General features: G+C 52.7%; 2 protein-coding genes and 1 pseudogene across 3 annotated transcripts; 2 read left to right on the top strand and 1 right to left on the bottom strand.

The window, feature by feature from the left end:
- Window positions 1-1012: 1012 nt before the first annotated feature.
- On the top strand, window positions 1013-9451 carry LOC123829428 (solute carrier family 22 member 6). Of its 2 annotated transcripts, none has more exons than XM_045855131.1 (10): window positions 1013-1632; window positions 1978-2081; window positions 2351-2505; window positions 3874-4042; window positions 4530-4653; window positions 4806-4921; window positions 5922-6136; window positions 6265-6373; window positions 8685-8888; window positions 9158-9451. In XM_045855131.1, the coding sequence occupies exons 1-10, from the start codon at window positions 1279-1281 to the stop codon at window positions 9246-9248; spliced, it is 1641 nt and encodes a 546-aa protein (XP_045711087.1). In that variant the 5' UTR covers window positions 1013-1278; the 3' UTR covers window positions 9249-9451. The 2 variants fall into 2 exon arrangements, with proteins under 2 accessions (XP_045711087.1, XP_045711088.1); XM_045855132.1 differs by having other exon boundaries at window positions 8817-8888.
- Window positions 9452-11110: 1659 nt separating this feature from the next.
- On the bottom strand, window positions 11111-12597 carry LOC123829229 (transcription elongation factor A protein-like 4). The gene is given in 4 exon segments (XM_045854748.1): window positions 11111-11497; window positions 12035-12219; window positions 12222-12346; window positions 12578-12597. Coding segments are annotated over 4 exon segments (717 nt in total).
- A 1430-nt stretch (window positions 12598-14027) lies between these two features.
- LOC123829230 lies at window positions 14028-25524 on the top strand (annotated as a pseudogene).
- The last annotated feature ends 2020 nt before the right edge of the window (window positions 25525-27544 follow it).

Here is a 27544-nt window from a genome sequence, read left to right on the forward strand (position 1 = left end):
CCCATGATCCAACCAACCAACAGGGTCCCACCCAATCACAGTGCGGCACTGCCCCTCCCTGCCAGTGAATGATTGGAACTCAGGAGCCAAGCGTTGAAGGAGATCAAGTGGCTGTCTTAGAAGTGTGGCTAAAAATAAACTCAGTTTAAGCTCACTGCAAACAAAGGGCAGGAATTTGAATCAGGAGAAGCCAGAAGGTTAAAGCTGAGGCACTGGAAGGATCGATCGCCAGTCAGGGGTATCCAAACTTTTAGCGTCTCTGGGCCACATTTCGACACATAATCACAAAACAATCTCATCGTGTTTTAAGTAATTCTATGACTGTGTCGGGCCACACTCACAGCCACCCTCAGCTGCACACGGCCCGCGGGCCACACATTAGCACCCCCCGAATCTTGCACGACGTCTGTCCCGGGCCCCATTGTTTCAACAGCAGCCTCTGACCCTGGCTGTTTCTTCGACTGAACAAGCTCTGGTCCTGTGAGAGGCGAGCTGGCCCCAGAAGACCCAAGACCAGGGTTGCCAACTTCAGCAAATCAGACTACAAGATGCCCAGTTACATTGGAATGTCAGGTCACTGAATAATTTTTAGTGTAAGTATGTCCCATGTGATTTTAGGGACACGATTACAGTAAAAAAAAAAATGTGTTGATATACTATTAAAATTAACTGGGTGTCTTATATTCCGGCAGCCCTCCCCAGAGACAGTGTTTGGATCCTATCCACTGACCATGACAGAAGCCCCTCAAGAGGTCACCACACTTCTCAGAACCCCCTTCTCACTAAAAGGAAGGCCAAAAGGTCCTGCCCCCAGATATGTCCAGAGGGGCCCCCCCGAGTCCATTTCTTCCCACCACCCCCTCCTCAGTCCACCCTCTCCTGTCCTTTACACCCTTGAGGTCTAATATTCCACTGACACCAGAATATTTGGGTTAATCCTTCTGAAATTAAGTCACATTTTAACTACAATCCCTCCTTGCCAAGAATTAAATGCTGCCCTGTAGGGGTCGGGGCTACAGCAGACCCTGAGCCCCTACCAAGTGAGAAGACGCAAGGGAAAGGGAGGGCCAGAGAGGCAGAGAGAGGGAAGGAGGGGCGCCGGCCGGGCCGCTGTCCCCACACAGGGCCAGCTCAGATTCAGCTCTAGGAGCAACGGAGCTGCGGAAGCCACGGCAGCTCCTCTCCTCCAGCCGGGGACCGCGGGCAGGCAGACACAGAGACAGGGGTCCTGGGACTGGAAGTCCTCCGCTCCCAGCCACACCGCTGGGCCTGTCCCCCATGGCTTTCAATGACCTCCTGCAGCAGTTGGGGGGCGTCGGCCGCTTCCAGCAGATCCAAGTCACTCTGGTGATCCTCCCCCTGATCCTGCTGTCTTCCCACAACACCCTACAGAACTTCACCGCCGCCATCCCCACCCACCACTGCCGCCCACCCGCCGGCGCCAACCTCAGCGAGGACGGGGAGCTGGAGGCCTGGCTGCCCCGGGACGGGCAGGGGCAGCCAGAGTCCTGCCTCCGCTTCACCTCCCCACAACGGGGACGGCCCTTCCCCAATGGCACAGCCGCCACAGAGCCCTGCACCAGTGGCTGGATCTACAGCAACAGCACCTTCCCTTCCACCATCGTGACCGAGGTGAGGACGCCTGGGCCCCTCCGTGCACCGTCCGGACTGTACCTCCCCTCTGAAACAGACAGACGGACAGACAGAAACACACACACTCACACGTACACGGACCATCTCAAATGCCCCAGCGGCCACCACGGGCGGACAGAGAAAGTTCAGGATGGGGAGGACTTCTTAGAAAAGGTGGATGTGGGGGTCCAGCACAGTCAGAGCCTGGGACCAGGGAGACAGACCGTGAAGAGAAGTGTCAGGGGAAGAGGGTGACAGACCTGGACGTGCCCGTGGGGTGGGGGTAGGGACGCCACCCTGCAGCTCAGGCTCATCTCTGCCGGACCTTGTCCCCTCTCCCTGCAGTGGGACCTCGTGTGCTCTCACAGGGCCTTACGCCAGCTGGCTCAGTCCCTGTACATGGTAGGGGTGCTTCTCGGAGCCATGGTGTTCGGGTACCTGGCAGACAGGTCAGTCCTGGAGAGGGCCAGGCGGCCAGGCTGCGGCGGGGGGCTCCTCGGCTGGGCCCAGGGCCCTAGGTGGGAGGTCGGCAGGCCCAGCTGAGGCTGCTGTGAGGACCTGCAGCACCGGCCTTGGGACACGCCACAGGTCCTCAAAGACCCCCCGCCGCCGCCGAGGACCTCACCCAGGGCAAGCACTGTTCCTCCCCACCCGGCCCTGCCTGGCCGCCTCGGTCCTCAGGGCCCCTGACGCAAGTCCTCCCCCCTCCCCCCCGCAGGCTGGGCCGCCGGAAGGTGCTGATCTTGAGCCACCTGCAGACAGCTGTGTCAGCAACCTGCGCGGCCTTCGCTCCCACCTTCCCCGTCTACTGCGCCTTCCGGCTCCTCTCGGGCATGTCGGTGTCCGGCGTCGCCCTCAACAGCATGACCCTAAGTGAGGGGTGCCGGGAAAGCAGGGCGGGTCCCCACCCACGCTCCATGCTCGCCAGGCAGCCCAGCGCCCCCGGGCTTTCCAGCCCCCCCTCCCAGCCTGCCCCTCCCAAGCTGTGCCTGCTCCCGACCTGCCCTTTGGGATTGCCCTTTCAGCCAACGTAACAGCCTCTGCCGGAAGCTTCTGCCCTCCTGGCCCCTCATTGAGATTTGGGCTCGCAAACTCCAGTGTTCAAGACAAGCAGGTCCCGTGAAGGACTGAAGTAGACCAGGCGGTTCAAGAGGCATTAGGGGGTGGGGAGGACTGTGCCCAAGGGGCCACAGCCAGGTCTCAGGGCTGACAGATCTTCCCCCTTCCTTTTTTTTTTTTTTAGATGTTTTATTTATTTATTTTATTTTTAGGGAGGGAGAGAGAGAGAGAGAGAGAGAGAGAGAGAGAGAGAGAGAGAGACATCAATGTGTGGTTGCTGGGGGTTATGGCCTGCAACCCAGGAATGTACCCTGGCAGGGAATCGAACCTGGGACACTTTGGTTCCCAGCCCGCTCTCAATCCACTGAGCTACGCCAGCCAGGGCCCCCTTCCTTTTTATTCATGTAAATGATCCCAAGTTCCTAACGTTGGCAATCCATTCTAATGTGTTTAACACAGGGCAGGCCGGCGTCGCGTAGACGGAGCACAGGCGGACTGAGCGTGGCTTGTCCATGAGCTGTGTTTCCCTTTCCCCGCATTCCCCAAATGGGAAACCTGAGGCTGGGGAGAAGGGAGAGGGTTTACTCGAGGTCATCTGCAACTGTAGCAGGGAATCTGGGCTTTGGGGGTTCTCTGAACTACAGGCATTAACGGGGACGAGGCTGGGCCGGGCAGGCCGCCTGGAGAAGGCTGCCCCAGGAGCCCACCGGAACGGGGCTAGGCCTCGTCAGATCGCTGCAGGGAGGCGCCCTCCCTCCCACCTCCACTCTCCAGGACAGAGGGAAGCTGCTGCCTCCTCCAAGCTGCTCCAGGCCCTGAGGCTGCAATCCGGCCGGGCTGAGCAAAACCAGAGGAGTGGCTGCTGTTGAGGACAGTCTGAGTGGTCGGAGACACAGCAGGGAAAGGAGGCCCTGTCCAGGAGTAGCGCAGGGAGGAGCACACACGCAGCAGAGGAGTGGAGGGGACGGCTCCCGTGGCTCCCAAACCTGCCTCCCCACCCGCCCCTCCACTGGAAGTCTTCCCCTTTCTCTGCCTGGCATGCACCCTCATTCGGTGTATCTCCCACTGAGCCTTGGGCCAGACCAAGGTGTGGGTGTGGAGAAGGGTCTTTGCCTGCCCCGGGGCCTCCACCCCCCGGCAGTCCAGGGCGTTGCATCGCTCTACTCTAACGTTCTTTTCCAGATGTGGAGTGGATGCCCATCCACACCCGGGCCTTCGTGGGCACCCTGAACAGCTATGCCTTCAGCCTGGGCCAGCTCCTCCTGGCCGGCCTGGCCTACGCCGTGCCCCACTGGCGCCACCTGCAGCTGCTGCTCTCTGTGCCTTTCTTCGCCTTCTTCATCTATTCCTGGTGTGTGGGAACGGGGGAGGGGGGTGCCACAAAAGCCCAGGGGGCTGCAAGGGATGAGACACACACCCCCGCCCCCCACGAGATCTTGCCAAATGCCCTGCCCCACGGAATCAGAGAAGGTCAAAGCCGGCAGGTCAAACCCAGGCCAAGCCTCAGTCGGACAGATGGGGAAACAGGCTGTGGGGGGATTTGCCCCAAGCTGTTCAGCTCTCTGGCTTCCCCCAGCTTCCCCCAGGTCTCCCGCCCCCCTGTCCTGTGCCCTGTACCCAGCCCCAAGAGCTGAGTTCCCGGGTTGCCCAGTGAGTCGTCACCAAGCCAGGCACCGCTGCTTCGGGGTCCTAAAGAGAAGGATTTGACAAAGCCGCTGGGTGCCCAGACTTAAGAGAGACCCCACTGCAGGCCCCTAGAAAGCCCACCCCCTGCCCCCAGCCCAGAAGACTGGCACCAAAGCCACGCCCACATCCACACCCACCCCCGCTGCTCCCAGGTTCTTCGTGGAGTCGGCCCGCTGGTACTCCACCTCCGGGAGGCTGGACCTCACCCTGAGCGCCCTGCAGAGAGTGGCCCGGATCAATGGGAAGTGGGATGAGGGGGCCAAGCTGAATATGGAGGTGAGACCCCCATTGCTTCCCATGACACCGCCTTGGGCTCCACCCCGAACCCTGGTCTCAGGACCCAGGGGCGGGGCCTTCCCTGAGTGAGGGGCTAGGCTGCGAGCAGCTCCTGCACAAGCCCAGGCCCTGAGCCCTGCCCGTCCTGGCAGGTCCTCCGGTCCAGTCTGCAGAAGGAGCTGGCCATGGGCAAAGGCCAGGCCTCGGCCATGGAGATGCTGCGCTGCCCCGCCTTGCGCCACCTCTTCCTCTGCCTCTCCATGCTGTGGTAGGCCCAGACGGACAGACCCACAGACAGGGAGCTGTTTGGGGAGAGAGTGTATGCCCTGGGCGGGAAGAGTCAGATGAGAGGGAGGGAAAGTCAGCAGGTCTGCAGCGGGGGCAGAAGCCCGGCACCAGGGGAGAGTCTGGAAGGACCGGCTGACCTCCAACCTCAGTTCAGCGCCAGAGTCCCAGCTGGGCCTCGCCTCCTCCTTTCATCAACTCCGTTCCAGTACACAACAGAAAAATCTCACCAGGATCCGTGGCCCTCAAGTCAGCAGGAGGACATCATGAAGTGGAGACCAGTCGGGCTCGTGAAGCACTTGGAGACTTCCCCGGCCTTGGCCAGAAGCACGGGCGCAGGCAGTGCAACGCCTGAAGCTTATCTCCAGACGCACACTTTGGGGAAGGCTGATTTCCGCCAAACGTCTGCTGTTCCCCTGGCAACGCAACCGATTACCCTTCTCACGGCTACCTTCACCAACCCGTCACCACAGCCATCCCCGTGCCCATTCAGGGAAGCGTGGTCAAGAGGAACAATCCCACCAGCACATTCTTTGTTTCCAATTCTGGATTTGCTCCCGGGTGTGGGTTTCATCCAATGACCTGAGCATCATTCTGTGGGCTTCGGACGTCTTCAGAAACACAGCGCCCATCCCCGGCACCATGGACAGGTCCCTGGAGGCTGTTGCTGCTCCCAACACTTTGGCCCTGAAGATATGGCTCAGACTGCCCACCTGTCCTGCCTCGGCCCGGTGGCAATAGATAAGAGAAAGACCGAAACTATGTAAATCCTACATAGCAACCAAGTGACAAAATTGGGAGTATTTCAGGACCACCCCACTATTTAAACTGGATACTAACATCCAAAGAAAGCTTAACCAAGGAGGCGCATTCCAGCTCCCTACCAAGCAGGGTACTCAGGGCAGCTCGCCCCTGTTTTGAATGAGCACCCCTCCTTTTAAGCCTTCCGAACACACCCCATGCCCCTCCTCTCTCCCCGCCAGGTTTGCCACTAGCTTTGCCTACTACGGGCTGGTCATGGACCTGCAAGGCTTCGGGGTCAGCATCTACCTCATCCAGGTCATCTACTCAGCCGTGGACCTGCCTGCCAAGGTCGTGTGCTTCCTAGTCATCAACTCCCTGGGCCGCCGGCCCGCCCAGATGGCCTCCCTGCTCCTGGCCGGCATCTGCATCCTGGTCAACGGGGTGGTGCCCCAGGGTGAGCGCTCACCAGCACGCAGGTCCTCCCTTGGCCTCGTCCCCAGACATGACTCAACTTCTCAGAAGGAAGGAGAGGCAATTCCCTCCAGTTCCAAGATCCTGCTGACTCCCCTCCTTTCTCCCCAGAGCAATCCATTGTCCGAACCTCCCTCTCTGTGCTGGGGAAAGGCTGCCTGGCTTCCTCCTTCACATGCATCTTACTGTACACTGGGGAGCTGTACCCCACAACGATCCGGTGAGTGCAAGCCTCGTGAGGAGCCTCAGGGTGAAACATTCCCCCACGCACAGGTCAGACCCCAGAGCACAGCCCAGTATGCCCCCGCCCAAAGCCCCTCCCCAGCACTCATCAGTACAAGGTACACAGCTGCCCCTCAGTGCACGCTGGGTGGCCCGGCCAACACAGGTGTGACTACCGACTAAGCCCTTACCTGACCCTAGAAGATCTCAGAAGGTGTTGCAACTGAGACAGAGCAGGGAACCAAGACTCATCTCAGAGCACAGGCAGCAAACACAAAGCCCGTGGGCCGAATCCGGCCCTCCACCTTGTTTTATCCAGCCCAGCACCTCGTTTCTACCCGGTGGCAGTGCCGAGCTCCGTGCCCCCAGTTAGGGAGTAGTTACATTTACATGGTCCTGAAATTACATTCGGCCCTTTGAAGGCCACCTTGAGTCTGATGTGGCCCCCGGTGACAATGAGTTTGATTCCTCCATCTTAGAGGCAATGAATTGAAACCACCCCCTTGATATGACACTAAATCTGAATTCCACCTGTAAACCCAGTGGTACGGCTCAAACCAAAGACCACAAACGTGAAACTGCTTTCCCATCACTTAACAATGGTGGGGCTGGATGGTACGCCCGCTCTGCGGATAAGCACAGCGGTGCTTTTCCACGTGCCAAGCTTCAGCGGAGGAAGGGTCATTGAATTAAGAAACGAGAAATACGTGCCTGTATTAAGAATGGGATGCAGCCCTGGCTGGCGTAGCTCAGTGGATTGAGCGGGGGCTGCGAACCAAAGGGTCACAGGTTCGATTCCCAGCCAGGGTACATGCCTGGGTTGCAGGCCATGACCCCCAGCAACCACACATTGATGCTTCTCTCTCTCTCTCTATCTATCTATCTATCTCCCTCCCTTTCCTCTCTAAAAATAAATAAATAAAAATCTTAAAAAAAAAAAAAGAATGGGATGCAGCCCTGGCTGGTGCAGCTCAGTGGACTGAGTCTGGCCTGTGAACCAAAGGGTCGTTGGTTCGATTCCCAATCAGGTCACATGCCTGGGTTGTGGGCCAGGTCCCCAGTAGGGGAGCATGCAAGAGGCAACCACACATTGATGTTTCTCTCCCCTTCTTTCTCCCTCCCTTCCCCTCTCTCTGAAAATAAATAAAATCTTAATTTAAAAAAAAAGAATGGGAAGCAAAATTAACGTGAGATGTCAAAGAAATGTCAGGCTTCCCTGAGCCACTTGGCATGAGAACCCTGAGGGTCATGGTCAGGGTTACTGAACTGAGCCCTCCTGAGATACCAGGGAAAGAATAATCGCATAAGCCACTTACTGTGTGCTGTCTTAAACTGCTTACAACTATCAACTTGTTTAATCCTATTAGGTAGATATTGGGATTATTCCCATTTTACAAATGAAAAAACTGAGCCACAGAGAAGTTAAGCAACTTGCCCAAGGCCACACAGCTTGCAAGTGAAAAAGCTTAGATTTGAACCCCAGCAGTGTGTCTCCTGAATCAATGTTAACCTCTGCCCTGCCCTCATAGAGAACGATCTTCACTCACTCATTCTGATCCTTCCCCAGGGGATTCTATTCCCACAGGCCTGTCCTTGTGGGGCTGGAGCAGCCGAAACTCAGAACCCCCGCAAGTGATCTGAGGGCGACTGGCCTAACCCAGCTGTCTGAACTGACTGCTGGGGAAACTCAGGTGCAGAGGGCAAAAGGGGCTTGCTGGCCCCCCGGGTCTCACAGCAGGTTACCGGCGGAGGCAGGCGAAATCAGTCTCCTAACTCTCTGGCCAGAGCCCTCCCCAACCTGTTTTTCTTCTCCTCCTTCTTCTCCTTCTTCTTTCTTCTTTCTTCTTCCTTCTTCTTTCTTCTTCTTCTCTTTCTTCTTCTTCTTCTTCTTCTTCTTCTTTCTTCTTCTTCTTCTTCTTCTTCTTCTTCTTCTTCTTCTTCTCCTCCTTCTTCTCCTCCTCCTCCTCCTTCTTCTTCTCCTCCTCCTCCTTCTTCTCCTCCTTCTCCTTTTTCTCCTCCTTCTTCTCCTCCTTCTTCTGCTTCTTCTCCTCCTTCTTCTCCTTCTCCTCCTTCTTCTCCTACTTCTTCTCCTCCTTCTTCTCCTCCTCCTTCTGCTTCTTCTTCTTCTCCTTCTTTTCCTTCTCCTTCTTCTCCTTCTCCTTCTTCTCCTTCTCCTCCTTCTCCTCCTCCTTCTTCTCCTTCTTCTTCTTCTTCTTCTTATTATTATCTCTAAAACACACGCCAAATCCATTTGCTGACCAGTGGGGAACAGAACACTAACCGGCTCCCACCCCCTGTGGACCCCACAGACAGACAGGCCTGGGCCTGGGCAGCACCATGGCCCGCGTGGGCAGCATTGTGAGCCCACTGGTGACCATGATGGCTGAGCTCTACCGCCCCATGCCCCTCTTCATCTTCGGCACTGTCCCCGTGATTGCCAGTGCTGCCACTGCCTTCCTGCCGGAGACCCTGGGCCGCCCACTGCCGGACACGGTGCAGGACGTGGAGAACAGGTGGGGCCCCGCCCGCAGCGGCGGAGCAGGGGCTTACCCCAGGTCACGCATCCGGGCCACACTGTGGCTCAAACCCAGCCCTCCGGGCCAGGGCTCCTTGCTCCCGTTTCCCCAGTTGCCTAAGTCTCCCCAGAGTCCTTCCTGGGGTGCCCAGCTGCAGGGAGGGGTAGGTGTTTGAGGCAGAGAGCTGGTGACTGGGAACAGACGCCCCCAGCTCCCAGCCCCAGCCTGCAGGCTGCATACCCAGGGCACCCCTCTGCTGCCCCCAGGAGGAGAGGGAAGTCACAGCGGCAGCAGCAAGAGCAACAGAAGCAGATGGTCCCACTCCAGCCCTCAGCACGAGAGAAGAGTGGACCCTGAGCGCCAAGAACGGGCCTCACACAGCCCTAAAGGGAGCGGGGGTCCTCCAGGTCCTGGGCCACCACCCACACGAGGAGGCAGAAGGGGGGATGGCAGCCCAAGTGTCGGGGGCTGTGGTTCAGGGGAGCCCCTCCCCAGGGGTTCTCCTCTCTGAAGAGATTCCACCACGACCACATCATTAAAACATTTTTCTGTGTGCAGCACATCTCTTTGTCTGTCTCGTCTCAAAAGTAACAGCCCCTCCCCATCAGCCAGCTTCCAGCCCACAAGGCAGTCCAGTCCAGTCCCTGCCCTCGGCCCCAGGACTTTGCAAACCATCCTGGACCTCGCCCCCCACCGCCACCCCCTCTCTTCCTCTGAACCGCGTTCTCTGGCCCGCGCATGTCTTCTGCACGGTGTCATCTTCAGAACCTCGTCCTTGAGGGACACCCCCAGGAGAACGCCCGTGATCTCAGACTCCCTGACGGGCAGGGAGAAAACAGACGTCCTCCAGGGATTTGATCGTCATGTCCTTGACCAGGAGGCCCGGCTTGGTGACAGGGACCCACTCCCTGTCCTCAGCCTTGCCACCGTGAGCTCTGCATCCCCAGCCCTGACCCCGGCCATGACTTCAGCCCCGACGTCACTGCCAAATTCTCCACAGAAGCTGCCCTGGCCTCCCATTTCCAGGGTCCTTTTCCTCAGAAAATAAGCGCTTCTGACCTGTGTCCCCAAGGAGTCATCGTTGAGGACACTGGCTCGCATCCCAACCCCTCACCTCTGAGCCTGAGTTCTGATGCCATCACGCCCCACTCCAGGGGCCTCAGAGGCTGTGTCCAGTCTTGACCACAAGGTCCTGTCCTCAGCCAGAGTTGGGAGGGCCTTTGTGACCACCCTTGGGCTCTCCCGACACAGCTCTGAGCACGTCCTAGCCAAGATGGCACATGCAGAAGCGTCCTCAACCACGTGGCCCCAGGACTCCACGCGATAAGGAAGTTCATTCCCACTGTTTTCAGCCACTACCTTTGTGGCCATTTGTTACAGCAGCAGTCAGAAACTGATGCACACCCTTATTCTCAGACTCCTCCAGGGGTGTCAAGCTGGCCCAGAGAGATTTTATTTTCTCATGCACCATTTTTTGGTAGGGATAGCGCTGTACTGTCTCGATCGCCACAGTCCTCACCACTCCCTATTGCTCACACATTTATGTTACCCTCTGGTCTTGTAGCCATTTAAGTTCGGCCCTCCTAGACTCCTCTCTGTGAAACCCCCACCTTGCTGTCTTACGTTTTCAGAGCTGTGAAAGGTTTTTGTCGTAGGCATAGGGAGCAAAAGGAAAGCTCTAGGTGGACCCCCTGCCCATTGTTCCTCCTCGTCCAAGAGAGCCATCAAACAACCTTCTTTCAGCCTGTATCATGCTGTGGTCCTGGAATGGGAGCCGACTCCATTGCCAAAAGCTGGAGTGATAAGCTAGGTGAGCTTGGGACTCAGTTTCCCTGACAAGTTCAAAGGAAGTCTGTTGCTGATTCTCCCAAACTCCTCCCCCAAGGGAAGCCCACGCCCAAAGGGCAAGTTCCTCACAAGATACATCCGGAGAGGAAACCAGGCGGCCTATCGGGGCCTGAATTGGTCAGGGTCTTTTTGTTTGTTTTTCTTTTTGTGTTTCTTGGGCGTCAGCCCATAAACCTGAAGGTTGGCAGTTCCGGGTGTGATTCCCGGTGACCGCACAGGCCTGGATTGCGGGCCGGGTCCTCAGCTGGGGGTGTGCGAGAGGCGACTGATCCACTGGTGTTTCTCTCCCTCTCTTTCTCCCTCTCTCCCCCTCTCTCTAAAAATAAATACATAAAATCTTTTTTAAAACAGTAAATAAATAAAGCAAAGCACTAGCGTAAGGTTGAAGCCGGGGCCTGGCAAACGCCTGCCCGGGGGCACTGCACGAGGGGAATGTCTTCAAAGCCCCTTTGTGGGGCCCTCCCGCCACCCCTGAGTCCCCTGGAGCCCCTCGGGTGGGAGGGGTCCTGTAAACAGTTTTGCATCCACATAAACACCCCCGCTGATTTTTGTCTGGTTTTCTCCACCTCATCCTCCACCCTAGCAACCTCATCAGATTCTCTTACCGTGCCCTTGTCACCCAGGTGCACATCGGGTGTGGCCTCCCCATTCTTGAGGCACTGAGCCAGCCCCGTGGTGGTGGTTTTTCTCTTGGCTTTCCTGGCGCTTCGTGCCCCCACAGGGTGCCTCCCTGCAGCCCTTGCTTCCCCAGCTGCCTTCTGTAGCATCCAGCAAACTCGAGAACGAATATCGGAGACTTTCAGGGTATCAAAGATATTACTTTATTGGCCAAGTTTAACCTGCGCAGGGGTGAACTCTCAAAGTGTCCAGCGACACAGTGCCCACAAGGAGCTGCAAACGAGAGCCGCGCCGAGCGCTTACAACTACGTTCTTATATAGGGGTGGGCAAGCAAGCGTTATACAGAAGCAGACGTGGCAGTTAGTAATTCGCTTACAAAGACTGCGCGCGGGAATTTCAAACCAAGCATTCTTGCATAAGGCGGGAAGGCAGGCTGTTTGTTCATTAACCTAGTAATCTCCTGGCTCTAGCTAGCTAGTTTTCTATTTTCTCATTAAAAACTACAAAGCACTGCTTATCTAGCCTACCCAGGGGAGAGCGTCTGCTAGACACAGGATGTTTGCTTTGACTGTACTTTGTCTCTTTTATCATTTCTTTTTAGCTACAATGTGGTTCTTGTCTATTAAGGTTAAAATTTAGTTCTTAATTTCCTTGTTCCCAACACCTTCCCCCCTTCTCTCGGCTTTCCCTCCCCCTCTGGTTTTTCCCGCTCCTCCAGTATTTCCTCGTCTTCGGTCTTTCCCTTGTCTTCTCTCTTTCCCTCGTTTTCTAACTTTCGCTTGTCTTCCAGAGTACAAGCTACTTCTGGCTTTTTCGCATTCTGAGGCTGTTCGCTTTCCGTCTTCCCTTGATCCTGGGCAATCCTTCGTTTTCCCCGTAGAGTCTTTCCACGTGGAGATGTCCCATCTTTTTCCTGTTCCGCATGAATTCTGGACAGGGTCCTCCTCTCCTAGCCTCGCCGAAGGCTCGCAACAGCAGCTGCAGAGACCTGGAAGGACGTGAAGTGACCATTAGGAGCTCACAGGCGCTCAGGGTGCAGCCACAGCGAGCACGAAGGGCGGGCGCCTGGGCCCTGCATTAGTCAGGGTGTAGATTTAGGCGGTAGACGGACGATATTGAGTCTGATGGGACATCTGGAACTGTGGCAGCCACCTGTGACCCAACAGAGCAAGAACTAAGGCAACAACTGAGAGGAACACAGTGGAAAGATGGCCCTAACCTGCGGGTGGACGACGTCATGGAGCTCCTGATTTAACGAGGCCACAGCCACCTACCACTAATCGGTAATTTGGGGAATTCAAATGTAAATCCTCCTTCTTCCTGAAGTCACTGAGAGTTGGTTTTTCTGTGATCTGCAGCCAAAGACATATTGACTAATTTATTTTGCAGCCCCATTGCAATACAATAGGTAATTTTGTCCATATTTACGGTGTACATTTTGATGAGTTTTGACAGATGCACATGCCCGTGAAACCATCCCCCACAACCAAGACAAGGAATTTATTCATTACCACTGCAAGGTTCCTCATGCCCCTTCTTGGTGTAGACATAAGCTGCTTCTATCTCTCTCTTTTTTTATGATTTTGTTTATTTATTTTTAGAGAGCGGGAAAGAGAGGGAGAAAGAGACGGAGAGAAACATCGATGAAAGAGAGAAATATTGATCACTTGCCTCTCGCACGCCCCCCACCAGGGGCCAGGCCTGCAACCCAGGCACATGCTCTGACCAGGAATCAAACCAGCGACCTTTCCCCTTATGGGACAACATTCCACCAGACGAGCCACTAAAGAGTGGAGTTGCTGAGTCATATGTAAGATGTATGTTTAACTTTTTAAGAAATAATCAAACAATATTCCGAAGTGGTTGTAACATTTTACACCCCCACCAGCGGTATATGAAAGTTCCAGTTGTGACACATCTTTGCCTATATGTGGTGCAATCAATTCGTCAAATCTTAACCATTGCAATAACTGTGTGGTGTGACTTTCTGTAGTTGTCATTTGCAGTTTCCTAATGACGAATGCTGTTGAGCAACTTCCCATGTGCTTATTTCCAGCTAGATCTGTTCCTTGGTAAAGTATTCAAAAATTTTGCACGTTTTCAAATTTGATTGTTTGATTTCTTGTGATTGAATTGGAAGCTTTTTATTTTTAAATGTATTCCAGAAACAAGTCCTGGGCCAGATGTGTGTGTTTTGTAAACAGTTTCTCCGAGTTCATAGCTGGGCTTTTTATTTTTACAGCAGTGACTTTTGAAACTTGCCTTTTTATTTTTATGGCAGTGATTTGGCCTTCCTTCCTGACCTTAGCATTGTTCTCTTTTCTCCGAGGAGGAGGCCACCTGTTCTGGCCTCGTCAGGAGGCCCGAACTGCCAGACTGGGGGGCATCGTCAGTGACCCTCCTTAGATCTGACCTGTCCTTACATCCCCTTGAAGAAACCATTAATGCAGTGAGTCTTAATAATTGAATGTCTTACTCTCAAGTTGTAGTTTAACTTGATTCCTTAAAGAAAAAAAAAGGGCCACAGTGGACGGGGACTGATGAGTTAGAGACAAAGGGTGGTCCTTCCCCACCCCACCCCCGCACCTCCCACCCTCCCGCATACCCCGCACCCAAAGACAGGAACTGCGTGTGGGAGCAGGAGGCCTCAGCTCCAGCAATCCTGCCTCATGGCCTTCAGTGACCTGCAGCAGCTGGGGGGCTTCGGCCGCTTCCAGCAGATCCAGGTGACTTTGCTGTTGCTCCCTCCCGCTCCTGCTGACCCCGCACATCACCCTACAGAACTTCACCAGTGCCATCCTCACCCATCACCGCCACCTGCCTGCCAGTGCCAATCTCAGTGAGGACGGGGAGCTGGACGCCTGGCCGCCCTTAGACGGGCAGGGGCGGCCCGAGTCCTGCCTCCGCTTCACCTCCCCACAACGGGGACAGCCCTTCCCCAATGGCACAGAGGCCGAGGGCACAGCCGCCACAGAGCCCTGCACCAGTGGCTAGACCTACAGCAACAGCACCTTCCCTTCCGCCATCATGACCGAAGTGAGGACGCCTGGGCCCCTGCCTCACCCCCTTCCAACCCTTGCATCCCCATCTTACCATCCCCAAACAGACCACGTGACCCTGACCTGAGTGTATCTCAACATGGGAAGAGCCTGGAGCTGTGAGGAGCTTCGCCCCAAATGTGAGAGAACAGTGGCTAGAGTATGGGGCCTTCCTGATAGAAGAGATGTGGAAGTCCTTGCGGAAAGGTGTGCTCTGCCCTTTCACCCCCACCAGAGAGAGACACTGTTCCAGGGGTTTAATATTTTCCTTTGGTTTCCCTGGGGTAGGGAACTGGGGGGGTGGGGAACGGTACAGAGGGAGGGGGAAAGGAGACCTGCAGGTGGCTGGGAGTTACAGGGGTATTCCTGAGCAGGGGAGTCTCAGCTCAGTGTCCTAGAGACAAAAACGGCCTCTGAGTTCATCTAGAAAGAGCTCTCAGCAGCTGGGGCCAGGAGATGGAGACCAGCCAAGGGAGAAAAAAACAGGAAGGAGAAGAGGGTTATGGGGGTCCTTTCATCTGTAGGAATTGAACACCCCTTCCCCCCAAAACACACACATGCATTTGTGAAGTCACCCCAGACTGCAGAGTGGTTCATCCAGCTGAATTCTGTACCTTGTACCTGTCACATTAACCATGTTCTTAGCAGCTGTTCTAGTTAACGGTCTTTTAGTGGCAAGAAAGAGAAGCTCTCCCCAGTCTGTTCGGGGGAAAGGGGGGTGGATTACTGCACGACTACAGAGATTTTAGGAAATCCAAGGACAGGAAATGGAGAGTGTCCAGGCCTCATGGAAACTGGAACCAGAAACTGGAACACAAGAGGCATCTCTGTACACTTACTCTGTTCCTGTCCCCTCTCCGCCCATCTCACCTGCGTGCTCACCTTGCCAGAGGACCACCTGTCCCAGCCCTGATCCATGACCTTTCAGACTTAGGGTCTGCCAACAACCGGAATGTTTCTGTGTGTCTTAAATCAAACTCTCAGAAAAGTCTCTGATTGGCTCAGCATAACACATTGATGGGCTCATCCCCTCCCACAACTGGCCCAGATAGATGTCCACGCCTCATCTCATCACCATGGCAAGAGGCAGCACAGTGGGATCATGTGACCCCCTTGCCCACCAGTCAGGGCTATGCCCTGAGTAGGGACTGTGGTCAGGCATGGTCCTCAAACTTGCCTGATGCAGCCTCTGTCTGAAACTGACCAAAGCGAAGCCATACTCCCACCAGAGAAACCCACGGCAGAAGCAGAAGGTAACTCAATATGGTTAGTCTCCTGCTGTGGAGACATACCCATATCAAATGCTGTTCCTCCCATGCCTGGTGTGTGGGGGATTTTCTTCATCACTCTCCAGCCTCAGCCCAAGTTCTGAGACATCTACATCAACATACCCAAACTTTGGATCTTACCAGTCCTTCCAGATCTGCTTCCCCGTTTCCCTTCTTAAAACTTTACACTCTGCTTTCCAAGGTCAACAGTATTCCAGGAAACATCAACCTGGCTCTTGCTCTTCTGTTCAAACAGCAGGCAGTTTGGTCCAAAAGCTCAGCTCTCTTGCCATCTAGAGCTAAGAATCTGGGTACACAAATGCCTTGGACCTTCTTCTGAATAAAGACTGGATAGTAATCTCATCGTTGTTGGTTTCAAGGCAAGGTGCACAGGTAGGCCACTCCCCAAGATGTATGGAGATGCCGAGAATAATCCAATCTTCTCCTAGTAGATACCATGGGTGGGACCATCAGCCACTGGTGCACACAGGCCTAGGACGCCAACAGGCTTCTTTTACAAGCACAGCCAGACGACCTCTTCCTTGAACCAATAATGTCAAAGCCTAGAGTTGCACCAGAGAACAATTCATTCAGGTAACAGGCACCTTACGTGCATAACCCAATGTCGGGCTGGACCTTCTGAGTTGTGAGCAAATGAAACAGCTCACCAGTTAACAGGGGCTGCTTAAGCAAGACACTTAATCACAATGAAGACACTCCACCCAGGCCCAATGGCCCCAGGTCGCCTGAGAAAGAAAAGTCCCAGCTTGCCCCTTGGAAGGAAAATGACCCAGTATCCATAGGGTTACCTCAGCACTCTGAGTACAAAGCAAAACAGCAATAAATATAATAAGAAAAAGAGGCTGGCTGTGGGTTATAATAAAAACCCTGCCTGAGCACTTCTCCTTATTTTCTTCTGAACTAAAATATCCTAGGCAACAACTAGCAGCTTCCATCTGTAGCATATTAGTCAAGACTCTTATTTGCAAGTGACTGTAATTCAACTCAAGCTAATTTGAGCATCAAGGCTCCTATGCCCAAACCACAAGACGGGCAGAGGCAGAAATGGCTCCAGGAACTGTGGGCACCAGAACTAGGGATGTCATCAGGACCCTTCTGGGTCTCATCTCTGCTTTTCCTTGCATGCTAGGCATGTCCACAATGTACACGATCCTTCACAAGGTGGCCACAGATCATTCTGGGCTCACTCCAAATGACTTCCCCATCAGAGAGAAAGGTTTCTGTCTCCCAGCCCCAAATTTGAAAAATTCTAGGGAAGACTGATTGGCTGGCTTGGGTCATGTGCCTACCCCTCGGTCCAAAGACTACAGGGCAGGGAGGGCATGGGTTATTATGAATGACCCAGCCTGAATCTCCTCTTCCTTCCTGTTCTGCAGATGATTAAGAGCTGCCATTTCACCTCTCTGCTCTCTGTGCTTTTTCTCCTTTTCCTTCCCCTGAGGCCAACCTCAAAGCATCTGTCGTTTATCGTAGCCTTCATTAAATTAGCCGTTCAGAGCGTGCCAGACGGCGATTCTCTGAGTCTGCCTCAAAGCCTATTCCTAGACTTTGGTTCCTGTTCGCAATAAAGTACTTCTCTACACAAGAGGCCCAGGAGCATTGGCCAACGTGGCTCGGCTGGAGCATTGTCCCTTTCAGTTGTGTGTTCGATTCCCAGTCAGGGCACATACTTCGGTTGCGGATTCAATCCCCAGTGTGAGTGCATACAGGAGGCAATAAATCGATGTTTCTCTCTTGCATCTATGTTTCTTTCTCTCCCTTCCTCTTTCTCTAAAGAACAATGAAAGAATGTCCGCAGGTGAGGATTTAAAAAAAAGAGGCCCAGGAGCACACAGAAATACTTCATCCTCAGGGGTTCCAGGTGCACATGAAGAGAACACAGATGGTGGTATAAGCCCCAAACAACCTTTGCTTTTGCAGGTGACGAGACCTTGCAGCAGACCACAGACAGAGAGGCTCTGAAAACTCTGTACTCACTGGTCCGTTTCTAATGTGGACTACGTACAGATCTCATCACGAGACTGCACAGAAACCTTTCCCTTTGCACCCCCTGACTCCTTACCTCCTTCCCACACCCTCTTGCCCCTTATCCTTTCATTTCTCCGTTTCAGTCTACAATATCCTTCACTCACTCACTGTTTCCCACGTCCATCTCCACAGGCACATTCCACTCAAGTGTTTCCAGCAAAGTACCGTGAACATGAATTCTCAGCCAGACACAGCCCCAGAATCAGTTCCAGATGAAAGCCATATTAGACAGCACATAGAATTATAGGAGAACAGTTGTTTGAATAAAACAGCAATAAAGTCCATCATTCTTTGGGGAAAAGTATTCGAATGCTGACATTGCAAATTTTACATCGTGTGGTATGTGCATCCACAGAATATTAAAAGTCCTACAGTAATTAGTGTATTCAGAAATAAGGATTTCTTCCCAACCAAATCAAGACTAGCAAGTAACTACACCTAAAGGATGAATTCACTTGGGTGTACGTGAACACACATCAGGGGGCGGTCCCCAGTTTCCTTGGTCATTTGAGCCCCTTTATCTTTTTTTTTTTGATGAGCAAAAGAAATGACAGTTTAAAAATCCACTCAAAGGTATAAAATATTGCTCCTAATTGTAAAGGAAATGCCATATCTATTGATCATTTCAACTCAGTCTTAATGGCACGCCCATCAGCAGGGTGGCTCTCCTGCGGGCTGTAGAGCTATTCTGATCCATCTAGAGAGATAGTACTTTCAAAATGATGGGCTTTTTCCTTATATTAATTAAAACGACCACAAAATGTAAACTATCAGTTGTACTATCCAATTGTTGTTTATTTGAAAGATGCAGATAACCACAACTCTCTCAAATGTGTGTATGGAAAGTCAATGGAAGGATGGAAGAGTATTTCACAGAATTCAAGGTCAAGAACATGAGCCCATAGAGTCATATGAAAAGATGCTCAGCATCACTAGCCATCTGAGAGATGCAAATTAAAACCACAATGAGACACCACTTCATACCAGTCAGAATGACCATCATAAACAAAGCAACAAACAACAAGTGCTGGCAAGGTTGTGGAGAAAAGGGAACCCTAGTGCACTGTTGGTGGGACTGCAGACTGGTGCAGCCACTGTGGAAAACAGTATGGAATTTCCTCAGAAAACTAAAAATAGAACTGCCTTTTGACCCAGCAATTCCACTGCTAGGATTACATCCTAAGAACCCTGAAACACCAATTCAAAAGAACCTAGCACCCCCATGTTCATAGCAGCACAATTTACAATAGCTAAGTGCTAGAAGCAATCTAGATGCCCATCAGTAAATGAATGGATCAAAAAACTATGGTACATTTACACAATGGAATTCTATGCAGCAGAAAGAAAGAAGGAGCTCTTACCCTTTGCAACAGCATGGATGGAACTGGAGAGCATTAATGCTAAGCGAAATAAGCCAGGCAGTGAAAGACAAATACCATATGATCTCACCTTTAACTGGAACCTAATCAACAAAACAAACAAGCAAGCAAAGTACAACCAGAGACATTGAAATTAAGAACAAGCTGACAGTAACCAGAGGGGAGGTGGAAGGGGATAATGGGGGGATTAGGGGAAAAGGTCGTCAAGGAACATGTATAAAGGACACATGGACAAAGCCAAAGTGGGGTAGAGTTGAGGGTGGGAGGTGGGGATGGCTGGAGTGGGGGGAAATGGAGACAACTGCACTTAAACAACAATAAAAAATAAAAAACAAATGAAAGTGGAAAAAAAAAAAAAGAATGTGGGCCCAGCCTCGTGAGGGTCTGGGATCAGGGAGCTGAAGGGAACTGAAAGCTGGACTCTCCCTCTCCACCTCTCTGGTGCTGACTGGGCTCTCCCCCAACTTCCCTCTGACTCGATACTTCACTCCTCTTCCTCCTCCTCCTCTTTTCTCTTTCTTCCATGTTTCTCATGCTCTGTCTGTCTCCGCCTCTCACTCTTTCTCTCCTGTTTTCTCAGCTCCACTTCCATATTGTGCCAAAGCTTGACCATCCCATTCCAACTTCAGGTGTCCTGACAAGTCTTGCTTCTCTGAGTCACATTTCCAAATTAATAATCAAAAGATTCTGATTAGCTTGAGCCAGCTCCGGGGCCAGGTTCCTTCAGGTGTACCAGGGAGGGATGGCTTCGGGAGCCCTGAAGGAGATTGAGGGGTCAGTGCTCAGAAGAGGAGGAAGTGTCTAAGCAGGCACCACGAAAGGCACCTCTCACATGTTTTGAAATAATGTGATGAGAAAGATTGCCTGGTAGGGGGAGAGAGGCACTCCTTACATGTAGGTCTCGAATCAAGACCCTCAGTCCCACCGGGAGAGAGGGAGCAGGGCTTCCCGGGGACCAGCCAAGCTCTTCTGGACCCCAGCTCTTCCTTCCTCGCAGTGGGATCTCCTGTGCGCACACTAGAACTTGCCCCACCTGAGCCCACTCATTTTCATGGCAGGGATGCTGTTTGGAGGCTTGGTGTTTGGGAACTTGGTAGACAGGTCAGTGGTGGACAAAGCTGGGTCAAGGAGCAAAGGCATGGGCCCTCTGGGCTGGACACGGGGGGAGACTGGCATCCCTGAAAATCCAGGGAGGGACACATGACTGATCCACTCGAGTGTGGTGACATCTGGAAAGCCTAGAGGAGTCCATCAGCACTTTCCAAGCCTAACTTCCTTTCAGTTACTCCTTGCAATGCCCTTGTGAAGCCAGCGAGGGTGGTGCTATTATCTGCATTTTACCTATAAGGATACTGAGGTTGAAGGATGTTAAATAACTTGCCCAAAATGTCCAGAAGGATCAATAAAAAGTTATCAGTTATTAATTCTGAGAAGTGGAATTGGAAAGAACAGAACTTTTCACTCTGCATTTCTATACGTTTGAACTTCTATAACTATTCATTACCTTTATCATTTTAAAAAAGTAAATAATGTTTTTCAAAGGCACAGTCACAAGGCCCTGGCTAGTGTAGCTCAGTGGATTGAGTGCAGGCTGTGAACCAAAGGGTCACTGGTTGGATTCCCAGTCAGGGCACATGGCTGGGTTGTGGGCTGGGTCCCCAGTAGGAGGCACATGGGAGACAACCACACATTGATGTTTCTCTCCCTCTCTTTCTCCCTCCCTTCCCCTCTCTCTAAAAATAAATACATAAAATCTTTAAAATAAGTAAATAAAGGTACAGTCACACAACTCATAAGTGGCAAAAGCAGGACAGGAATCCCAATTTTCTGACACCCTGAAGAAGTCACTTGGCACCCCTTCTGCCTTGTGTGTAACCTGTGCGTGTCACAGAAACACAGACCTGAGGGTCAGTGAGAGCGTGGAGCAAGGCTCAGCTCCACCGCTGTGTGTCCGTGGGAGGGCTGCACAGCCTCTCTTTGACTGATCTGGTTTTTCCCCCCTATGAGGTGAGGGTGATGATCCTAACCCCAGAAGGTTATAGTGAAGGTTATGTTGGTACCTGGAAATCAGTGGGGATCACCCTAACCTTGACTATCTTGCAGGCCCACGACCATAAACAGATCATGGAGTGGACAACAAGAGGCAATTTTCTAGAGCATAAAATCTGCCAGTATTAGAAATGTCATAGCAGATCAAAAGTACACAAAATCAGCTTTATTCTTTATAAGATAAAAGCCACAATCAGATCCATTTTGCAAAAGCAACAACTTTGCATAGGTTTCTCAAAGCAAATCTATAAACCAGACTCACAGATACAGAGAACAGGTAGGCAGTTGCCAGAGGCGAAGGGCTGAGGGCTGGCCAAATGGGAGAAGGGGGTCAAAAGGTATGAACCCCCAGTCATAGAACAAATGAGTCATGGGATGTGATGGACAGCATGGAGACTACAGTGATTAATAGCGAGCTGCATACTTGAAAGTTGCTAACAGAGTAGACCTTAAAAAATCTCTCATTACAAGAAAAAAAATTTTGTAACTATGCATAGTAAGTACACCTATTGTGGGATCATTTTGCAGTGTATATAATTATTGAATCCCTGTGGTGTACACCTGAAAATAATATAATGTTTCATGTCAACTATGCCTCAATTTTTTAAGAATTACAAAAGACTGTCTCCTAGCAGAGGTGTCAGGGATCCTCCACCAACCATCAGAGAATCCACCACATCCCACAGCAGCAGCTCCCAAACCTTAGGAGCTTGCGAAAAATCCTGTTTCTAGCTTACCTTCCAGAAGGCCTTGAGTCGGATTCAGGCGTCTGAATAGTTTCCACACACCCCTGTGATTCCCAGGAGTGTTTGGGCCCCTCCACCCGTGTGCTGATGTGTCAGGACCCTGGACAGCGGCAGCCCAAGCCTGGGCCTAACGCAAGGGCTCCCAGGTGCCAGCCCTTGCCTTATTATCTCCCGTCTCCGGTCTCAGCACCTACCTCCTGGTCACACGTGAGCAGCCTTGCAAACAAACTATTAGATGGCCCGGGGCACCAAGGGTGAGACAGCCAAGGACACTGGGCAGGGAGGAAGCAATGTGCTCTTTGAACCCAGGTTTCTCCTCTCCCCACAGGGTGGGCCACCGGGAGGTGCTGACCTGGAGCTACCTGCAGTTAGCAGGGTCAGGGGCCTGCACTGCCTTCACACCCAACTTCACAGCCTACTGTGCTCACCGCTTCCCTTCAAGCGTGGCTATGAGTGGCCTCACCACTGACTCCCTCACACCTAGTGAGAGGGGCCCTGGGTGGGCTGGGCTTGTGGGTTCAGTGGAGCAGGGGACCAGACCAATTCAGACCTCAGCTCCTTCCCTGAGTACAAAGCTGAGACCACCTGTCCCAGCACCCCTACCTACCAAGGCCTCCCTTGGGGTAGGCAGGGCCCAGGGCAGAAAGAAATGAAGATGGTGACCTCTTTGGTGGCTCGGATCTTTGGAAGCTGGAATGCCTCCCAGATATTTGGGGCTTACTGAAAGGATGAACTGAGTTAACATTTGATAGAGACTGGGGGGTGGGGTTACACAGAGAGATCAAACTGGGATCCTTTGACCCATCATTCATTTATTTAACACAGTTTTAAGGGGCACCTGGTTTATGTCACTGTGCTGGGGACCCAGGAGTGAACTAATGGACACTACCCGTGAACTCAGAGCTGGAAGTCTACTGGGGGGACTGCCAAGGAGTTATAGGTTCCCCAGGCCAAGCAAAGGGCATGGCACAGAGTTGCCAACCCTAAATGTTTGTTGGATTAAAATGAGGTGAAGGGCCCTGGCTGGAGTAGCTCAGTGGATTGAGCTCGGGCTGCGAACCAGGCATTGCAGGTTCGATTCCCAGTCAGGGCATATGCCTAGGTTGCAGGCCATGGCCCCCAGCAACCACACATTGATGTTTCTTTCTCTCTCTCTCTCTCTCTCTCCCTTCCTTCTCTAAAAATAAATAAATAAAATCTTTTTTTTAAAAAGGGGAACATTTCAGTGTATACCCTTTAAAAAAAATGAGGTGAAGGAAGTGCAGGTGGAGTGGCCATAGGCAGAGCAAAGGATATTTGGGAGAAGCCAGGCAACATGAATGTCAGAGCTGGATTCTGTGAAATAGGAGCACACCTGGGATTCAGAGCCCTCCAGCCTACTCCTTGCTCCACACACACACTGAACGGTGCTGGTGATCAAACCACCCTTGCCTTACCCTCGGGGGTGGGGAGGGGAGGGCAGAGATGCACAGAAGGACTGAGCTCGAAAGAGGGGCCCTTCTGCTCTGATGTGAGGGTCCTCGTCCACCTGGAGATGACTGATAATCCTCACATACGTGTCTACTCATGCGCCCCTGACCTTGGCCTGAGCTCTGCTCTTCTCCGCAGGCTTGGAGTGGCTGCCCGTCCATGCCGGCCCAGTTCTGAGCTTCTTATTTGGGTTAGTCTGCAGCCTCTGCTGGTTCTCCCCGGCCAGCATGGCTTACGCTGTGCCCTACCGGCGCCACCTGCAGCTGTTGGTCTCTCTGCCCTTCTTTGTCGCCTCCATCTACTCCAAGTGCGTGGGGCCTGGGGGCAGGGCAGAGGCTTCACAATGAATCACGGGTGGGCAGAGCATCCCAGACCACCCCCTACCTGCCTACCTACCTTCCCTCCTAGTGCCGCAGGTCAAAGCAAAAAGAACCAAGGCTCAGTTTGGTAATGGGGACAACTGTGACCAGAGAAGGTTGGACTTGTTATCTCAGGGCTCCCGGGACAAGAAGACAATGGCAACCCTCGGAGGAGAACCCAGGGGTCCTAACTCTCAGCCCAGAATCCTTTCCATCCTTCCAAGGTGTCTTCCTTCTCTGGTCTGCGCCCTTCGCAGGCAGCCACAACTCTATCAATCCAGGTTGAAGGCATCTCCGCCCCGGCCCTCCGAGCACAGGTCCCTCATTGAGTCAGCCCTCTGGTACTCCGCCTTGGGGAGGCTGCCCCTCTCCCCGAGGGCCCTACGGAGAGTGGCCCGGGTCAGCGGGAAGCAAGAAGAGTGAGCCAAGCTGAGTATGGAGGGGAGAGCCCTGGGACCTCATGCGACACCCTGCCAGGGCTCTGCCTGCCCTGACCCATCACCCGGGACAAGGGTTGGGAGGAGGAGTTGCTCCGGAGGCCCAGGCCTAAGCCCTCTGCATCCAAGCAGCTGCTTCAGATGCACCTGCAGAAGAGCCTGAGGATGAACGCAGCCCGGCCCTTGATGTTGCAGCTGCTACACTCCCCGCCATTCGCCACCTCCTCCTCTGCCTTGTGCCGCCGTGGGAGGTCCATCCTCAGGCAGGCAGGAGACAGACAGACTGATGGACAGAAGCAGACTGAGAAAACAGGGCAGACTGGGAAGGTAAGAGGCTGGGTGGGGGGTGTCCCCCCAGCAAGTGGCAAAGGACACAGGCACCCTGGAGCCTCAGAGAGTTCCCCGCCTCCCCAGAGAAAGCCCAGCTGCCCCTCAAACAGCAAGTGCTCCCCTTCCCTTCCAAGACCTCCGAGCTCAGCTCCCCCCAGGAGCCCTGAGCTCCCGGCCCCAAGAGCTATATGACAGCATTCCCATTCCCCCGAAGCTGTCTCCGATGGTTGTGTAATGCATCACCACGTATTTAGCGCCCCGTCGGGCAGAAACCAACGTGTCAGGTGAGCTACATTTGAAGGCCTGACTTGAGAAGAATCCAGTTCTAAACTCAGCCAGGTCATTGCCTGAGTTCACTTTCTTGAGGGTGTAGGACCAAGGGCCCTGGAGTCTTGCTAGCTGTAGGCTGGGCCGGGGACTGCCCTCAGCCTCCAGACGCTGCCCTCAGACCTGCACGTGGGCTTTCCCAGAGGCTACTCCACTCACCGTGCCAGCAGAGAGGGTCTTTTGAGTGGGTCTCCTGGCAGGTCCCCCTCCTGGAATCCGGGGGGCCACCAGGTCTTCCCAAACTGCGCAACACGTCCCTGGCACCACGGTCACTTGCAGCTGACAAAGGTACGGCCGTGATCTCACTTGTTTTGCATATTTCTAGAATACCTCTGTGGGAAAACTTGCAGGAAATCCACGTGGGTCAAGTAATTAGGCAGCCGGAATACGCAACAGAACAAACTTTTAATGGTTTTTCTAATCCCGTATTTCAGAAACAGTCACTGTTAACATGCTGGCATGGGCTCATCCAGACTTTTACCGTTTGCACATGCCTGAAACAGGCAAACACACAGTAATCTACATCACATGTAGTTGCAAAAATGCAGCATAAATCACAGGCAGTTATTCTTAATATAGTTCATGAGCATCACCCCAAACCAGTAAACGCAGACCTTCACAGCTGACCCTGTGTCCTCGTGATTCAGGCCCGCTGAGGAAGGCAAAGAGGACCAAGGGGAGAGGGGCCGGGAGGCCAGAAACCAGATGCTCTAGAGCCAGGGTCAGTTCAAAGGTAAATAACCCTGAGGCCTCCTCATCCCTGAGGAAGGGCTAAAAGATGGGGGAAGGGTCAATGGTCATTGGTGACTAACCCGCAGCCTCTGCCCATCCCAGAGTCCACCCAGGGGGAAATGGGAGGGGCTAAGGGTTCAGGGGCATTAGTTTTAAAACAGACTTCAGCTTTGTCTCACACCAACCTTCTCTCCAGTAAGGAAATATTTCACAAACATGACCCTCATCGTCACTGAGTACTGTTGCTCTGAGAAGCAGAAAACAGTATCTTCTTTTTCAATTCACATTTATTTTATTCTGGAGGAACTTGAACATTTCCTTCATATGATTTTTACCTATTTCTTATAAACGTCCTATTCATATCCCTTGCCCGTTTTTGTCTTTTTATTGACTTGTAAGAACCCTCTTTTACATTCAAGATACTAACCTAGTACCACATATGGTCAATATTTTTTGCATTTTAAAATCTCTTTAGACTTATCACTTTTTTAAAATAGAGACATTTTGTTGCTTTGTATAAACGCATCTACCTATTTTTAAAATTCAGCTTCCGTGTTTCAGATTATATCCTTAGTACAAAACTATTCACCTAGATTTTCTTCAAGTATGTTCATATTTGTTTCGGCTTTTATATTTTATGACAATTCATTTGAGATAGAGACGAACATAAAGGAGAGGAGGTAGTCTGTTTTTTTCTAGATTAGTTAACTATATCAACCCATTTAACGCATGGCCCATCCTTTCCTGGTCGATGTGAAACATCACCCTTATCATGCACCGTCTCTGAGCTATTCAGTCCCACCGACTTCTCTGCCCAGTCTGGTGCCAATACTATTCTGTTAGTTCTTCATTCTAGCGCGGCTCATAGATGCCTGTCTTCCGTGGCCAGCCTCTCACTGTGCCCTGCCCAGCCTTGAGGCAGGACGCGGCACCTAACCACATCTCTGAGGCTCCACGCTGAGGCCCCACGACACATCACAAAGCCGTGCTGATCTCATGAAGACTCCACGGGGAGACGGACGTGACGCTCACATCACACGCTGCACAGCCAGATGCTGAGAGGCAATTTCTGCTCTCCCTCAACTCCAGCAAAGCCCTCCAATCGATGCCTCGCTGCCGTGGATTCTTCCCCCTCTCTCCTAACACTTCCTCCGTACAACCTCTAAAACCTCCCAAGAGTGCATCTCTAGCTGTAAATTGACATACGGCACCCAACAAAGCAAAAAAAAAAAAAAAAATGAATCCTTTCTTTCTTAGAATTCATCAGCTGTTTCTTGAGAATCCCTAGGAGGTGAGGTCTCTCCCAAACAACCCCTCCCGGTACAAAGAACTGATCAAAGCCAGCTCCCATCCAAAGCCAGTCTCTCAAGACAGGGACTGGGGAACAGGGGAGAGAGGGAGGACCTATGGCAAAGTTAAAACACATTATTTTCTCCTAGGTAATTTTAAAATGCAGTCTAATATAAGGCAGATAATGAATACTGCCTTTTAGAATTAAGGAAAGACTTTTTTCTGTGCATTCAAAAGGGGAAACACCCACCCACACAGCTGATGTAAGTCTTGCGGGAAAGAACAGATGCAAGAGCAGGGTGCCAGCTGCAGCCGCCACGCAGAGGTGGCACGGCTACGACCCAAAGCATGTCCCCCTGCTTCTGCCCCACGTCCATACTCGATCTCGGCTACCTCAGCTTAATCGTGAGTCTGCAAAGCTGTGGGATCAACATCGGCCTGACGCAGGTGCTCTTCACCAGTGCAGACACCTTATCTCATTTCCTGGGCCTCTTGGCCAACAGGTAAGTCACTGGGCCGCAGGCCTGCCCAAATGGCCTCCTTGCTGCCATCAGGGATCTGCATTCTGGCCTGTGCGAGGATACCCCGGGGTGAGCACGTGGCCCACTCCCGCCCCCGCCCTGGTCCTTTCCCAAACCCAGACCCCCATCTGGCCCAAGCCAGCTACCTAAAAGGGTAAGCAAAGACCCAAAGCGCCTCCCAACTCCCCCCA

The sequence above is a fragment of the Phyllostomus hastatus genome, unplaced genomic scaffold (assembly GCF_019186645.2).
Source record: "Phyllostomus hastatus isolate PE091 unplaced genomic scaffold, TTU_PhHast_1.1 phas_scaffold_11, whole genome shotgun sequence".
Classification (NCBI taxonomy): Eukaryota; Metazoa; Chordata; class Mammalia; order Chiroptera; family Phyllostomidae; genus Phyllostomus; species Phyllostomus hastatus.

Coding starts and splice junctions, on each gene's coding strand:
- LOC123829428 (XM_045855131.1), top strand. CDS start 1,279: ATGGCTTTCAATGACCTCCTGCAGCAGTTGGGGGGCGTCGGCCGCTTC. Junction 1,633..1,977: donor CTTCCACCATCGTGACCGAG/GTGAGGACGCCT, acceptor CTCTCCCTGCAG/TGGGACCTCGTGTGCTCTCA. Junction 6,374..8,684: donor CTGTACCCCACAACGATCCG/GTGAGTGCAAGC, acceptor TGGACCCCACAG/ACAGACAGGCCTGGGCCTGG.